The sequence below is a fragment of the Pteronotus mesoamericanus genome, unplaced genomic scaffold (genome assembly GCF_021234165.1).
Source record: "Pteronotus mesoamericanus isolate MK-2021 breed Mesoamerican mustached bat unplaced genomic scaffold, CSHL_Meso_final scaffold_651, whole genome shotgun sequence".
Lineage (NCBI taxonomy): Eukaryota > Metazoa > Chordata > Mammalia > Chiroptera > Mormoopidae > Pteronotus > Pteronotus mesoamericanus.
The window spans coordinates 15,685,012-15,702,419 of record NW_026555325.1 but is presented as its reverse complement, the minus strand read 5'-3'; the positions used below and the strand labels follow the sequence as shown (position 1 = coordinate 15,702,419).

At 37.2% G+C, this 17,408-nt stretch overlaps 1 protein-coding gene across 3 annotated transcripts in view; it reads left to right on the top strand.

Annotated features, from left to right (window-relative positions):
* Positions 1-17,125, top strand: part of CACNB4 (calcium voltage-gated channel auxiliary subunit beta 4) — a 132,276-nt gene extending 115,151 nt beyond the window's left edge. For 2 of the 3 annotated variants that reach the window (XM_054562703.1, XM_054562704.1), the window contains 2 exons: positions 8,181-8,366; positions 10,586-17,125. In XM_054562703.1, coding sequence (XP_054418678.1) covers positions 8,181-8,366; positions 10,586-10,846 — 447 coding nt within the window. In that variant the 3' untranslated portion in view covers positions 10,847-17,125. Of the gene's footprint in view, positions 1-8,180; positions 8,367-9,061; positions 9,103-10,585 lie in introns of all 3 variants that reach the window. The other variant, XM_054562705.1, reaches the window with a different exon arrangement.
* Positions 17,126-17,408: the final 283 nt, after the last annotated feature.

Below are 17,408 nucleotides of genomic sequence, written 5' to 3'. Positions count from 1 at the left end.
TTGTGGGTCCTTTAAGAGGGGACACCCGAGAATCCTGCAGTTTCCTTCGCCACCCTAACCCCCACAGATTTTTCATAGCCAGAAGTTATGAGGACTTACTTTTCTGGCACTGTAACACTGGCCTGGGTGGTCTGGGGAGGGGCTGGGATCCCTCACTTCTGAGGTATCCCTCCCAATTTTTATCCACCCCGCATGGATATGGGACCACTCATTCCACATCTCTGTGTCTCCACATCTCCTTGTCTCTGAGTATCCACATCTCTACTCCTCTACCTGTCTTGATGAATGTTATTTAATTCCTAGTTTTTGGACTTAATACAGCTGGATTTTCTGACAATTCTGGGTGATAGTTGTTTTGTAGTTTAGTTGTAATTTTTGCTGTGGATGTGCAAGGAGGCAAGCTGTATTTACCTATGCCTCCATCTTGACCAGGAGTCTCCGATAGCATGGAGTTTTAAACAAGGAGTCTGGATAAGCAAAGTTACCTTGTATTTAATACTTTTAAACACTGTTTACATTATTAAACATGTTCATTTGGTGTTTTGTGACTAAGGAATTGTATACTCTATTTTGACATGCCTGAAGAAATCTCTGGATCCTTAAAAACTAGTAGTAATCTAAAAACATGCCTGCATTTTTCCCTGCTTTATTTCAAGGCCATAATTATAACTGTCATCCAAAGATTGGTGATCACTATGTCATTTCAGTTCCCCTAGGAGAATTTGTAACTTGCTTTATTGGCCACTGTGTCTGTAATCCCTAAAGTCAGCAAATTACACAGACAGAGTCTCACATTGCTAGGAAATTCAAGGCAACAGTCCTTGCAAAGGAAAGTCTGATAGATTACTGAAAGAAGTTAACTCTCTGTAACCAGAACAATGAATCCTAGACTCTGGGACTGTGGAAGCAAAAAGAGACCTTTAGGAGAACCTGGTGTCGTATTTCCTGGCATGTGTTCTTCCTAATATGGGTATTACACGATGTCAATAGGTGTGATGAGGAAATGGCTCTGATACCAAAAATGTTTGAGAAAACACTTGCGGAAGCCTTAATATCAAGCATTTTGTATATCCATTCAGACAAATAGTGTGCAGTGCTTCCCCTAAAATTTGACTATACCACCATTTTTCCATAGAGCATCCTACAGGTCTAGTGTTTCACAGAATATTTTTAGGGAAAGACTGATCCAGTCCAACCTCGTCGTTTTACTAATGAGGGAACGAGGACCAAGAGAGGTGAAATGGCTCTCCGAGTCCCACTTACCTTGGCCTCAGTCCACCTAAGATCTCTACACTCCTTGAGCAGAAATTTAGACAGTGGATGGCACATGGCTGGTTATCACACATCCTCCAGGAGAGAAATCATGAGTTTTGTGTGTGGGGGGGAAATTTCCTCTTTCTTTCCACTTAGTTTTTCTGGCTAGTCTAATCAAATTGACATTAGACAGATTAGCAGGAGAAAATAACCAAATTTAATTATGTATGTACATCAGGGGTTCCATAAAAATATATGACCCAAGGACAAATCTGGCAGTTAAATCTTATATGCCTTTTTAAGCTTAGGAGAAAGCAGGGAGGGGGGAGGTGTGGGTCGGGACTTCAAAGGGCAGGTAGGCAATTCATATGGAGATTATGGAGATGCAGAAGCAAATGTCTGATAAAAAGTGTTTGCTGGAATATCTTTAACAATGGATGCAGAGAGGACTTTGTTCAAATGGGTTTGCTAGGTTCCTCCCTGTCCCTCACACCTAATTCATATTAAACTCTAGTTATCTGTAATGATACTGCTCTTCCTGGAGCAGGTCCAGGTCTTCTATCTAAATTCTGTTTAAGCAGTTAGGGGTCAGGTCATAGGTTATTCCTGAGACCTCCATTTCTTAAAACTAACCAGCTTAAAATAATCAATATCTCCCCAAAATACATATTTTGGGTAACAATCTCTGCTTCTCCTGAATTTCATGGGTAAGTCTTCTTCCAAAACCTTTTTAGTGAAGGGTCAAATAGTAAATATTTCAGGCTTTGTGGGCCATTTGGTCTTCACAAAGCTACTCAACTCTGCCTTTGTAGCAAGAAAGCAAGCAGCCCTAGACAATATGTAAATGAAGCGGAATGTTCCAGTCAAATTTTGTTTATGGGAGCAGTAGGCAGGCTCAATGTAGTCAACCCACCAACATCGCCACCTTTGTTCTACCTAGGACAAGATTCTAGTTATTTATTACTCTGCAAAAAAACTAGTTATTTATTACTGTTTAGTGAATTATTACTGTTCTAGTTATCTATTACTGAGCAAAAAAACTACCCCAAAACTTAGTGACTTCAACCAGCCACCACTGGAGTTGGTGGGATTCAACTGATGTCTGACAGGGTCCCTGGTCAGGGGTGGCTGGAAGGCTGGGCTCAGTGAGCTCCTCTCTCTCTCGGTGTGGTTTCAGGGCTTTCCCTGGGACCTCTCCAACAGGAACATATGCTTCATACGTGGCAGCTCCCAGGGCGCCAAAAGCAAGCAGTCTCGTAGGCTTAGATCCTGACTTAAGATAGCGACACAGCATCGTCTCCACAGATTTCCTCTAGTCAGAGCAGTCACAGAGGCTGCCCAGATTCAAGGAGAGCGGACACGCCCTCCACCGCGACACAGGAAGTGTCAAGAACTTGGGGGCCATTTTTGACCTGCCACAGACAGGAAGATGAGCTGGGGGCCAGGCTCCTGAATGGTTCTGCTCAGGGAGAGGACTTCCCTCCCTTGCCCACTCTGGAGTTGCAGGATAAAAGGTGGGGTGCAGACAGAAGAGGACCTGTGAGATCAGGGCCCCCAAGGTCTTTTCACATGTACCTTTTTGTATGACCAGCCTGAATTTATATTTATAATATACATCTGTAAAGTATATTGTTAGATTTCATTTGGCTTCTGCCAGGTATTGGTGCCCATTTACTTTTCAGAGAATTTGAAAATAGTACATTTTAAGGAGGCCAAAGTTCAAATTGCCCCAGCACTATGGTAATAGGAGCTATATAATGCATGGTGAGAAAAGCAGATAGGCAGACAATTGAATCTATAAATGAAATGTAACCCTTAAAACCTACTTAGTTACAAGCTGGCTTGTGTTACCAAAAGCTGACCCAGAGGCTCTTTGAACTATGTAATTTTTCTTGTGCTTGTCAAATGACATTGATCGCTCTCTCTGCAAGAGGGAACTCATCTCCTCCAAAGAGTCTTGCAAACCTCTAACGTTACAGTAACCATAATAGTTCTCGTCTATCACCCTTTATTTTCCATTGCTGAGTGGACTCAGATTTATTCTATTAAACACAAGAACTCTGAAGTGAATGATAGCGCCCAGTATCCTTGATCGTATTCCTATCACAGTAGTCATTTTCCATGCTATTTTATTTAAATTATTTAGAATCGTGTGGATTCACCCATCTGTTTGAAATGCCGTCCCCACTGATGCATTCGTTATTACAGAGCCTCTGTATATTCATAGTTTAATTCATGTCACTGCTTTTGCAAAAGAGAGTCATCCGTTTCAGAGGTTTCCTTCATCAAATAAGGCCACATGGGATTTTGTTTCTCTCAGTCCGAAGGAGACGCTTCCTGCTGCCAGGACTCAGCCTCCCAACTCGGATATATGGCGTTAGGGATAGTTCGCTCCTGCCCATACAGACTTACAGATTGGATTAACATGAATTTAAAAACCCCGGGTGCCTTTTCTGCACAGAGTGACATGGGCTGCTCTCTGAAGGATAAGGATGGAAGGGATAAGATGGCCAGGATGGAGCTGTGTGGTGAGGGAAATGTGGTTGGGTCATGATGAATGTCCCAGATTATTAAAAGGAAGAAACTAGTACGGCTCAAAGTCACTGATGTCCTTTGCCTTCATGTTTTCCCCACCACTGAGTGGCAAGAATTCTGATTGTCTTTCCAGTTTAGCTCATTGACATAGAAACTGTGCCAGAGACTAACTGCCAGGGCCCCATAACGTGGGTAGGCTTTCCTTTACCCCGTAAGACCTCCCAAACCTTGGAAAATCCCTTCAACTTAACAGTCCTGTTTCCTATCACTAGTTGGCCAGTGAGTTAAGGACTCAGGGCTTAAAAAGCTTTAATCATATAAAGAATGCAGTTTTGATAGGAAAGAAACACTGATAGTTTATTTTGCAATTAACATTACATGTTTGCATTCAGCCATTTTCTTTTACTGAATGGTATTTGCCAGTCATTTTTTTTAATGGCAGCAAATTTAGGATTTTTATATTCCCATAGAAATAAGTAAAAGTATTCTCACCCCTATTATTTCTTTTTTCCACGCAGGAAAGTTTTCCCACATGAGGTTTTATGTATGTGCAACAAATAAATGTAAAGATACACACACACACACACATTCATACTATGGGAGAGTTTGTATATATTTAATCTCCTAGGAAGCTAATATTCAGTAAGGTACCAACCTAAAAAAAAAGTTACACTGCAAAATTAATTTCTAAGTTTTATAAACTTTTTATTTAAAATGTTCAATAGCAACGTCCTAAAACATATTAGAAATTAGGTTAGTTTTAGTGGAATTCTTCCTCTATTCTAGAAAATAATGTATTTCATAGCATAAAGAAACACTTTCCCACTCCCTCTCTACATCTTCCCTCCCAAAAGAATGTAAAAGAAATAAGTAGAACCTGTTTCAGTTCTCAGTGTAGGAAGTGCTCTGTCTCCTACAAAATGTAGGATGGCCAACCATTCTAGTTCCTCCAAGGTTTCCCAAGTTCCCGCTCAGTCCCTGGCAAACTAACACAGTTGGTTGCCCTAATTCAGGCGCCTTCCCTGAGAAAAGTTTGTGATACTCTGTGAATAGAGAACTGGACAGATCATTAAGTACGTGTACTCACAGTTTTTAAAAAAGACAATGCAGATCTTTTCATTTTCCCTTTATTCAGCTTCAATCTTTCCCTTTCTTTTTTCCTTGTTGTTCTCATTCTTTGAACCATTGGATGAGCGAGAGACATGTTTTTCACTCTTGTTATTTAAAATGCTTTAGTTTTTAATTTTTCTGAAAAGGTTTACCAGAAAAGGGTTGGTTTTCTAGTGGTTTGTTTAGACTCCTTTGTTCACTGTAGTTCAGTGGCCACATGATTTCTGCCCACCTCAGCTGAAGAAAATACCCGGTCCTAGAATGTCAGGGGCTTTCGCAGGTGCAGTGCTTTGAAAACAGCTCAGCATTACCCTGTCTCCAGCAGTCTTCAAGGGCATGATACCATGGAGGGCTGCCTGTTCATGGCCCGTGACTGTCCCATTACTTACACCCTCTTCTGCTGATTAGGTAGCCCTCTGAACCCATAGCCCACACTGGAGGCCTCTCGCACTGCACAGTAAGATGCTGACTGGCCTTGAGCCTTGTAAGTTTATGAAAAATAGGAAAAGCTGGTTTGCATAATTCATTGGGTTGCTTCTCTTTGAATTTCATGTATAATTAAAAATTTTTTCCCCATTATACTCACTTTCTAACACTCTGATTAATCAGCTGTGTTATTTCCTGAACAGTTCAAAAGAAAAACCATCACAGATACACAGGCTGTATAATTCTTCTTAGTTGAAAATAAGTCACAGTATTTCATTCAGAAGCTGACATTTGCTTTCCTCTGTGCTTTTGAAAGCCTAAAAGAAGTTTCAAATCACCTTCCACCATAGAGCTGTCTTTTCAGCAGTGCACACACATCGTTTCCTAGAAATGATGGAGCCTTGAGCAAGCAGACCTGTGCTGATATAGACAAACTCAATCTATTATCACAGAGAAGTACTTTATTAAAATTATTTGTAACTAAGTATATGTTTAATTGTGCCTGCAGCCATGACAATGCAGCATGTGGGACAGTCAAGTAGATACAAGTCTCACTCAAGTAACATTCTGCAGTAGGTGCTGCTCTCCTAGATTTTCCCTTTCTGGGCTTTACAGTCTGGCTGTGGTAGTGAGGACCCTCACTTCAGGTGTCCCTGGAGGGTTCTTGACTTAAAACTTTAAGAAAGCAAAAAAAAAAAAAAAAAAAAAAAAAATGACTTATTGAGATTACACATTGGGGAGAACCCACAGGATAGAGTGAGGCCTATATAATTGAAATATACAGTTAGCATAAATAAAACTATATAAACAGCTGACACCAAACAACACACAGTCTAGAATTCGCTAACAGTTTTAACCTGGAGTGGCTGACAGAGTGGCCCTCTGTTCCTGGGATAGCCAGTTCCCTCTTCTTTCTGTGTCCTCTCTCTCAGTCTGAGTCGGTGCATGCTCTCTGGGGTGGGGCAGTTCTGGTCCTACTCAACTAAGCGCTGCAGCGCTCTTGGAGAATGCAATGTTTATATCAGCATTGTGGACAATTCTCAGATTCTCTATTAGTAAAGTGACTGTTGAAACTTTACATTAATGGCAGAAGGGGCTTTTAATTGCAATAGACAGAAACTCTCTTAAGTTACTTTAGTGGAAAAGGGGATTTATTGAAGGAATATATGCTCATGAAGCTAGAAATTAGCTGTTTTTCCAGTCTCTCATGGGCCATGTGGCCTCTTCTATTGTGTCCTTGCTTCTCTTTATCTGTTTTATTCTCTTATCTCTACAGATAAAACTCTTTGACTTACTCCTAATTTCCCCTCACTCATAATTTCAACTTTTACATATCTCTGTGGGCCCCCTTCCAAATCTAGAACATTAAACTGCAGCTCCAAGCATTAACTGACTCAATCTCTTTGTTGTTCTGAATTAAAGTCCCAGTGTGACACAGCTTATTATGGATTTTAATACTTGTCTCCCCCACCAGACAATATGTTTCTTGAGCATATGTTTCTTTGCCGCCGTATATCCACAATGCCTGGCACAAAATAGGTACTGAGTAATTATTTGATGAATTAATAAAATATTCAGAAAACCATCTGAAATCTGCTAATAGACGGTCTATGGAGGAAAGGTTTTCATGTGAGTTTTCTCAAACACCAGTCTGTTTGAACTGGTCACCTTATTCAGGGTTAAAATGTTCAGTAAAGAATAATATGATAAAAAGATTCAAATAGTCAGTGTTGGGGGAGAGATTGTTTCCATGGTGACTTCTGCCTCAGGAAGCCCTCACAATAATGAGCGCATCTGCTGACTCACCACCAACTCAGAGTCATCCAGTTGACATTGACCTGCTGTCCAGACACAGTATTAGTGCTGATACAGTAGCCCAGTTTGATTCATTACTCAGAAGTTCTTATTTCAGGCGGGTGGGGGTGGAGGTGGTGGGAGAGAGAAGGTGCAGACCCGGCTGTTGATAGCTGGGGTGTGCTTTCACTTACTCGTGGAAAGGCTTTTCTCTTTGCCGTGGCTTCTGACTGTCCCTCCAGAGAATCTGTGTCCCAGGCGTGTTCTGTCTGTGTTCCTGATCACGCTGTAGTGACAGAGGGGCCACTCTGCGCCTCTGGGGCAGAAGAATGCTCCTTGATTATAAGCCAGATAAGGCTGTTACTGCCAGAAATCTGGGTACCAGGTCCTGCTCGTGTGACCCCCCTCCCCTCCCACATTAAATACTCCCAGTTCTTATCCTTCTTTAACCATTTCACAGATTTCACACAATGATCTTCTGTTAGCAGAAATCACTGTAATGTGATTTTCTTGCATTAATACTAAACCTCTTTTCCATATTGTTTTATCGTGAGACAGATAACATCATTTTCACAGACATTCTGAAAATGATCTAAGTCAATGTTATTCCTTTCAACATGGTTATGGAAATGTTTATTCCGATGATATTGTCATTGCCCCAAACATTTCAGAACTCCTCTTTCAGTACCACTAATCGCTTCTCTCGTATTCTGAACTAAGTATAATTCAGCTCTGTCGGAAGATATGGATAAAGATGTGAATACATTCTCTTTTCACTGTGTTCTACTTATAACACCTTTGTGCTTACTTCATCTTTTTCTTCTAAATAATGACAACTCTAACTATTTAATGAGCACTTCTGTTTTCACATCAACGTCCACGTTTGCGCGTGGTTACCCCTGCGGCTCCTCACGTGACTCTGACTTCAGAAACCGCCAGCATGGCCCCTCAGATCCAATATTTGCCGCTGGACCTGAGAAACACTGTGATCTCCATTAAGCAGAAGTTCAGGTTTCATTGCCGAAAACATGAAGCACCAATGAAATGCACTTTTCTTGCAGGAAATGTTCGATGTTATACTGGATGAAAACCAGCTGGAGGATGCCTGCGAACACCTGGGAGAGTACTTGGAGGCGTACTGGCGTGCCACCCACACGACCAGCAGCACACCCATGACCCCGCTGCTCGGAAGGAATTTGGGCTCGACGGCTCTGTCACCGTACCCCACAGCAATTTCTGGGTTGCAGGTACTGTCGCTTTCCACTCGTGCTCTTACAGCCTTACTTTAAGATTCCACAGGGAACTTGAATGGGATAGAGGCTGGGATTGTCCTTCATCTGAAGAGGGAGCCATGTGTGGCCATTACATTAAAAAACCTAAAATATTATTTTAATCATGGTCTGTGCTACCCAAAGTTAGCCAGAAAGTGGCCCTTTCTTTAGGACTCTGCTCTCTGTTCATGCATAGTGGCTTTCACTAAGATAACTTAATCCCTCTGTGTCTGGGCTCTGCCAGGCAACTGAACACCTTCTCAGTGCAACTGTCCATTTTTCCCCTGTGCCACCTGTTAAGGACTATACAGTAGTGGCAAGCTAAGTAAAATACTTTGGGGCAGATGCACCTTTTGACTGTCCTTAACTAATCCTACTCCAGAGGCTGCTGGGGCCTGTATCTTGCCCTATGGATACAGAACGTGCACCCAAGTAGAACCACTCTGTTTGGAAACAGGGACAGATCCCTGAGTTTCCTTAGAGGTGTGTGGGACCCGCCTTGGTCAGCGTCCATGGCAGGTATCCTCTAGGGAAGCTGGGGACGAGCACAGGTTCTTTCCTCTGTTGCTGTGGTGCTGCACTCAGAGCTAGGTGCGGGGAGCCAGAAGCATTATGATACAAAGTGAGTCTTGCCTTTCTACATCAATTATTATTTACTGTTTATCAAGCAGCTGCTGGAATGTGGCCAAATCCCCAGCTGACTGAGGAACAGGTAGCCAATTGAGCCCTCTTGCATCATGACTAGTTTTGTATTAATGGGTTATAATGATAGTCATAATCGAAGATCATGTAGAGTTAACTCTGAGATAAATGGCACTCTCTGAGATGCTATTATAACTGTATTACTCTGCTACAAAACTGCATCTTTGTAAGCAGAAAAACTGCCATATAAATGAATAACTTTATAGGCTGGAAATGAACATCGGAAATGTGCTACTGTATAATATACACATACACTGTACATAATATACAACATTGTATACAATATACAGTATATATGTATGCACCAGGACTATTTCTTGCCTTGCTTCATTGCCTGTGTGCTGATCTGAGTGTGGCATTTCCACTGACTAATTTGGGTTGGCTCCAAATTGTACATTCTGGGATGTGAAAGGGATGCATGAAACCATATGCTTCTGAAATGTACATAGAAATGAAATGTTGTACTTTGTCTATAAATATAACAGTCTTGACTCATCATCTCTAACACATCCACCTAGAGTGCTTCTCCCGTTTCACTTGAATTGATGTGGTGCCCTTTTTCCCGTGACCTATTTCGCCTAGTAACCATGGCGTTTAATTGTTAGACCCCAGTGAGGTTAAAGGCACAGGCTGTGACTGTAGACTGTTTCCTTCTGTGCGAAGGTAGGTGTCTTTTAGAGAAAATGCATCTGGATCTTTGGTTTTATCATGATCCTGTTTCTCAACTGAGGTGACCCATCTAAGCAGGTAGACACAGCTTCGATACATGTTTTTTCATGATTTGAAGAAAAATGTTGAATAAGTGAGGATAATTTCAATCAATGGTATTAGAGGAATTTAGTTTATATCTAAGGATTATTTTTGCAGGACATTTCAGTTGAGGAAGCAAGATTTGTAAATGTATCAATTAGTTGACTACAGTATTGTCGTATACTCCTGCAGAAAGAATATTACATTATGTAGGATGAGGAAACAAATGCATTATTTTATAAGCACAAATCATAGTTGCATTAAAATATTTTTAAATGGTATAAGGAACATTCAGAGAGTTAAAGGTGAAGCATGTGACCATAGACAGAGAAAGACTTTATCACTTCAAAAGAGAAATAAAATAATGAATGTTATTCTGAACTTTATTTCCCAGTAGTAAAATAACCCTCATTTTTGCAGCAAAAGGGGAATCATTAGGCCTTCCTATATATATTAAGTTCCATTCTGCAGTTAACATTCAATTCTGTATTTTCAATAGGAAGCATAATCATGCAGCATTATGTAATTAAATTCATAAGCTGTCAGCATTTTGGCATATTTGCATGTTATATCCCAAATAAATAAGATCAGATATTTTGAGCAGACCATTTGTGCATCAAACTGCTTTATTAAGTCAGATATTCCGCATCTTATTGTACAGAGCCTACTGTTTGTACACACGTACATGTTCTAGATGAATGAAGCTGACATTATTTAATCAATGAACTATCTGATATTTTTAGAGTCAGCGTGTGAGGCACAGCAACCATTCCACAGAGAACTCTCCAATTGAAAGACGAAGTCTAATGACCTCTGATGAAAATTATCACAATGAAAGGGCTCGGAAGAGTAGGAATCGCTTGTCTTCCAGTTCCCAGCATAGCCGAGATCATTATCCTCTTGTGGAAGAAGATTATCCTGACTCATACCAGGACACTTACAAACCCCATAGGAACCGAGGATCGCCTGGGGGATATAGCCATGACTCCCGACATAGGCTTTGAGTCTGCAGAAACAAACAAAAAATTCACCTGTTGACAATTTGCCATAGCACTGCTAGGATAAACCAATCATCTTAACTTGGCAAGTACAGCACAGTATTTACTGTGTTAATGGGCTGCTGTCATTTGATGCTAAGGGGGCAAAAAAAAAAATGTACATTATGCCCTTAAGTCTGGATGGATATTAGATGCCCAATCATATAGATATTTTAAGTGCAACATTTACATAACAGTACCTTTGTTTTCTTCATTAGATTTAGACACATCAATTTGTAATTTAAGGTACTTATTGAGGCACATATAAAATAATTTCCCATGCTGGAAATTCCAAATGACCAGTTCCAGTTGGAACCAATTTATAAACCAATTCCTTTGGAATTTGGGTGAATCGACTAGAAAGTCTACTTCAGCATGTTGTGAACCCTTTAAAAAAATCTGAAAAAAACTAATTAATGAGAATATCAAAATACCAATAGAAGCCAAAACCAGCTATGGTATTTATTTGCTGAAAGTTAAATTTACACTTAAAGCTGGAACATATCCACATTTTAATACATGTTAATGTTGCCAGAATGGCTTTTCTAACTTACCAAATATATTGATAGTGCCAAAAAAAATCTCAAATTAATGCAGAAATTATACAGTCTCCTCAAGATTTTAATATTTTTATTTCTTTCCTGGCACAGCTGTTGTTTCAAAGTGTTTTGCTTTTTGTTTAGTCACTACTGTTAGCTCTTTTGAAGTTGGCAAAAAATCTCAAAATTTCTTTTGCAGTGAGAAAGAAGAGTAAAGGGAAGCCCAATCATAGCTGGTTATATGAAATGGAAGATGGGGTGTTGTTTCCATCTTAATCAATCTGAGCACAACTTAATACATCCAGGAACCTGCAGTCAGGCAATAAGGATGGACACAGATCCTCCTGAGTGCAAAGCTAAACATCTTCAGGTGGGAATTTATCCGTCCACTTACTGCAAACATGGGTTCAGTGTTTCCCGCCAGGCAAAATTGAGTATTTTTTCATTGCTTCACTCAGCCTCTGTCTCTGAATATCTGAATGCTCTAGCCCTTCACCAAATTCTTTATAATGACACTAAAGATGTTAGTTTCATATAGACACATTCAATTTTGATATTGAAAGATGTGTTTATACAAAACAATTAAACTGAAAATGTGAAAACAAATGAAGAATTTAAAAGCTTGCAATAAAAATAAACTCATAGATTCAGAATATATTTGTTCACTAAACTTATAGCATTTTTATTGCAAAGAATTATAAAGAATTTGGAGATTGAGTTGTCTTATTTCTAATCAACACTCCTCTTCACATATTAAGTCTTCACAGTTTTTCCAGTGGCTATAATTACGGAATTGGTGACCTTCTGTCTTATATTTTTAAGGAAGACTTAGATTCATTATGATCCAAGAAATTATTGAAATTGACCATTTTATACAATACATAAATGTCTTTAGGAAAAGGCTTTTGTTTCTAAAAGTCTACAATGCATGCATTTTTCTAAAGCCCCAACTGGACCATGCATAAAAATCCTTTTGTACTGGTACATGTCATAAAACCTATTTTTTGAAAACAGTAATAATTCATTTTCTATTATCTTATTCGCCCTACCAAGCCTTTCAATATTTAGAATCTCACAGCATGCACCAGTTAAATAACTTTCCTTACCATGAATATAAGTTCCATATTCTTCATGAATTATACATCTCTTCAGCCCCATGAAGACATCCCACATTCCCTCCCCTCATGTTCGCTGTGCGTACTCCATCATGAACCTGTTTAGCTGATCATGAGGATGCCTATAATTATGTATATTATCACAGATATTCGATACAATTAAAAAATATGGGCTAAGTAAATTCTAAAAATTAACATGTGATACTGGCTGGCTTATGAGGTTCTTTTGTCATCTAGTGAAGCTTACAGAACTTTCAGTTAAGACATTTAAAAGAGCTGTATCCATTAGGCACTTTAATAAACATATAACCTGCCATTACTGAATATTTTGTTAGAGCACAGAAGAGCATTTTCCAGCAAACAAAATATATTTATTACATGTACAGCACATATCTGCATGAGAAAGAAAACATTAGCCAAAACATTTTTCTAGATGCTTTACTGGTTTCTTGTTTGTGCACATTAAAGTATTTAATTGCAAAGAGTGCGCCAAGGTGTATAAATTTAGACTAGACAGCTGTTCTGCTTTTTCTGTAGTAGCATTAGCAATCGGTCATTTAACTACTTTAAGATACTTACATTTTATGGCAGGTAGCTATAACAGCATTTACATATATTTCCTAGTCAGCAAGGTTACCGTACTCTTTCAACTTTAAAAATCACTTGTTATAAAAGGCCTCTCAAAGCCTTGTTTCTAAGTCTTCCGTGTCATGCTGATAGAGAGAGAGGTCCATTCAATATCTGCACAAACCAATCTGTCATTTACCATAAAGTGTCCATATCTGTTTTGCTTTGCATTCTTATTGAAAAGCTAACAATCTTGGAAAGGGTATAATGTATATTTTCTTGATAGATATATTTAAAATTTTACTTTGATATGGCATATTTTTTCCCATTCCTTTTGTAATGTTTATCTTCTCCACATGAATAAGAGATGCATTTTCCTTTTTTTAAGCCTTAGAGTTTATTGTGTAAATGATACTAAAATACAGATATATACTAAATGAAAAGTTTTATTTTTGCCAAGCACATCAAGCACCTTTGGAAAATACATATTCTACAAATAATTTGTTTTTAACTGATATCATTTAAAAATAGCAAATGATAAGCAGGAGAAAGAAGTCTTATAATATTTTGAGGCTGTTTTGACTTGTAGTATAAACCACATATTCTGAAATTTCAGTATATATAATTTCAGAATATGTAAATTACATATTCTGTAATTTCAGTCACTGAACATGTAATAGTGCAGACTCATGTGACAATGTGGAAATGTAGTCCTGGAAAAAAAGGAATGCATTTTGTCAATACTGATATTAATTCTCAAGGCTATAATGTGACTTCAGTATTATAATAAAAAATGTGATTTTGTTTACTCCAATATTTAAAGCAACACTTAGAAATGTTTATAAATGACTAATGATTCTCTCTTATCTTTATACAGTTCTATTGGAAAGAAAATTGAAATTAACAATTTAGACTAATAGTCTTTCCTAATAAGAGAGTCTTAATTATGTGACGATATTTCATTGCACTTAGTCCTTAAGGAAATGAATTTTTTAAACATAAAACAAATTCTGAGCAAATTATTTGTTCCCTTTAAATAATTTGTTAATTACTTTATTTATTATTGTTATTTGCAAATTGTATTTTTGGAATGTTAACCTCTTTTCATACCTGCATACTTGAACTTGTCCTTTGTGTGGGGCCTTAAAATTCATAATAGGAGCTAGGACAGTGGAAGGGAGGGAGAAAAGAAAATCATGCCAATAGTTGGTTCGCAAATTTAAATTCTTTGAAAGAACACATCAGAAAATGTTGTTGAGACCCAGGATGTCAGTTAAGAATATTTCGAGATAACCTTAATTTGCATGCTAGTGTATTTTCTTAGTTATACAATTTTATTTTGGTATTTGTTAAAAATAAAAACAATGTAATACCATTATAGAAATTGCCCTATATATTGATATTTATACTACCTCTTCTCTAGAGAAGACAAACTGTCTTGAAAGAGAAAAACACTTTTCAATAAGTAGTGATCAAATTTACTACCATTACTGCTAACCTTGCTGCAAAGCTAAATACATAAATTGTTAAAACACACCTTCCCTTTAAATTTTAACTATTTCCAAAATGCTCTTGATACTCTTTCATTTCTTCCATCTTAGTGATTCTTTGAATTGATTCACTATTTATTAGAAAGCAAGGTTAATTTAATAAATCATTCACCATAGGGAACAAATCAAACTGCAAGGGAATTGTCTTTGTGTGTAACTTTTATAATATCTAGCTCCAAGTCCAAAAGAGAGCAGATCCAGATACTTGATGTTTAAGTGCAGCTGGTTTGTAAATTCAAATTTTGTTGAACCTTGACTTCTCCTATGGATACTTAGGCATTTACTGGGTAAGACAATACATTTTCTTGGACTCCCATGTCATTGGAAAAAACTTTATAACATATTTCAAATAAATGGAAATGTACCCCTTATTTCTTTTCTATTTTTGCTTTTGTCTTTCATGACAATGTTGCATGTTGTTTTCTTTTTAATTTTATAAAACTCATCTTTGAATGACTATATGAATGAAAACATTATAGGAAATTATATAATAAAATTTGTTTTCTTAGCTCCACATATCTTTAAATATTGTTCATACTATAATCTTACTAAGTTACTTACTCAAGCTGTGTCTGTAGGTCAGAGAACAGTCCAGCTCTTTTGAATGACAATCATGATCAAACCAGTCAAAACAACAGCTGTCAGACAACAAGGATAACTTTTTTGTTGTTCACTTAAACAGTCAAGTGAGTCAAAATAGTAAAATGATTTATATAGACAGAGAGCTAGAGCATTCAAAAATTACTTTTTAAAGGTTTCTTCTTTTCTTAAAACATTCTCAATGAAATACATCCTCGTATAGCAACTATCTTTGTCTGCTTGTGGATGATTTAATTCCAAATGCTTCATATAATTGAGGGACATTATCAGAAGACTTGAAAATATTTCATCCGATAATCTTGACTAAGGGCTGTATTCCTACTTACCATGAAAAAAATGTATAAATAAGAGAATAGCAATTAGTTTTGGGGAGTCATAGTTACATACGAAACTTTCCTTTGTTTCTTTTAATGTATGTAAAATGTTCGCAGAAAATTATTTTAAAAAATGTTTCTAATGAATTCAGAGTGTTTTGGAAATTAAACTGATGCTTCCTCTTTGAAAAGTATAAGTTCCAATGAGACCTATTTAAGAACCCAAAGTAGCTGGCCTCTACCTTTGCAATACTGGGTAGGTGTTCTTGGTTATGTTTTAACACTTAAATTTCTCAAAAAATGTCTTTGTCTATACTTATGTAGGGGCCACTCTTACCCTACTTGCATGTGAGACCCGCACACACTTGTAACTGAAATCAGTGTGAATTCTGTATGCATAAGGGATGTATTAAAGACACAGGACCATTAATGCTATATTGTTGCATACTGTTTTTCATATGCCTTACAATATTTTCTGGTATGTTATTAAAAGGAAAGCATTTTATTGCCAAAATAAATTTGTGTTGTTACTTCTAATCTGCATTAGCAGTAGAAAAATAACGTAGCAAAAACATATATTGTACAGTACAAAATTATAAAGATATATATATTTTGCCAGTAATATGGAAATAGATTGAAGAGAAAGAAGCACATTTGTTATAGCACAAACTTGCAACAAATTCACTGTTAAAATTGGCAGTTGTATTTTTGAAAAGACATAGCTTTAGTTCTATCATATTTATTTCACTTATCATCTTTCTAACTTGCTGCTTAATACTTTTCCAGCAATTTGCTTCATAACTCTGCTATCTGTGGATGTAATTTATTTTACTTTATTCCCTTCCATAGAACTTATTAAATTTTATTTTGTTATAAGACTCACACTATACTTACTGTTCTTATTTCTTCTTCAATCACAACTACAAAAAAGTAACAGCAAGTAAGCTCATAGAGTTCCTCTGAATTTCAGATGTGTTTGAAATGTTTTACATTTTTCACAGCCTAAAGTCAGAATGGTAAATAAAAATGTCCCAACAAAAAAAAGTAGTTAGGGATTTTTTCAGTTTGTTTGTACTGAATACTATTTTGAAACATAAAACCACTTGCTTTTTTTTTTTTGAAGGGGTAGTGGGAGGGGAATAAACAGAAACTTACTACTAATGAAAATAAGTATGGCAATTTGATGTAAAAAGATATTCCCTGCTATCCTGAGAGGACTGTTGGTATCCCAAGCTATTTGCTATATTGCCAGTTACAAAGTATGGGGAAAAATCACCTTTATCACATAATTTTTTTCTTTCTTTAAACTTTAGTTATTATTTTGATAATTTACCCCCCTTTTATTTTTCTTATATAGGTAAATGTGTAGCATTCTACAAGGCATGCTGGGTAAAATATACTATGCAAATGTGTACAGTGCTGCATGTTTTGTTCTCCCTCTGCTTTAGTGGCTTTAAAGGAAAAAAAATTGTGTTGTTATTTTTGTGAACCAAAACATTTAACAAAGAAAATGCAGAGTGCATGCATATAATATACTAATTTCTATGGATTTGTTTTATGGAATTTCAATGTGTACAAACCAACTGCATTAATTTTTTTCTTTTATATAATAAATGAAAAAAACACTAAAACCAGCATTATACCTCTCCTTTATATTATTTATTATAGAAAAAAGAACAAGTCTAAACATTTACCCTCAATACACAGATTCAGTTAAATGACTCTTTCCTGACTATACTGTTAGGTGCGGTGAATCATCACGAAAGGATTACAGTGTTAGGAAAGAGCTTGTAAGTTAAATACATACACACATGAAATAGAATATTTTACAATATGTGTGTGAA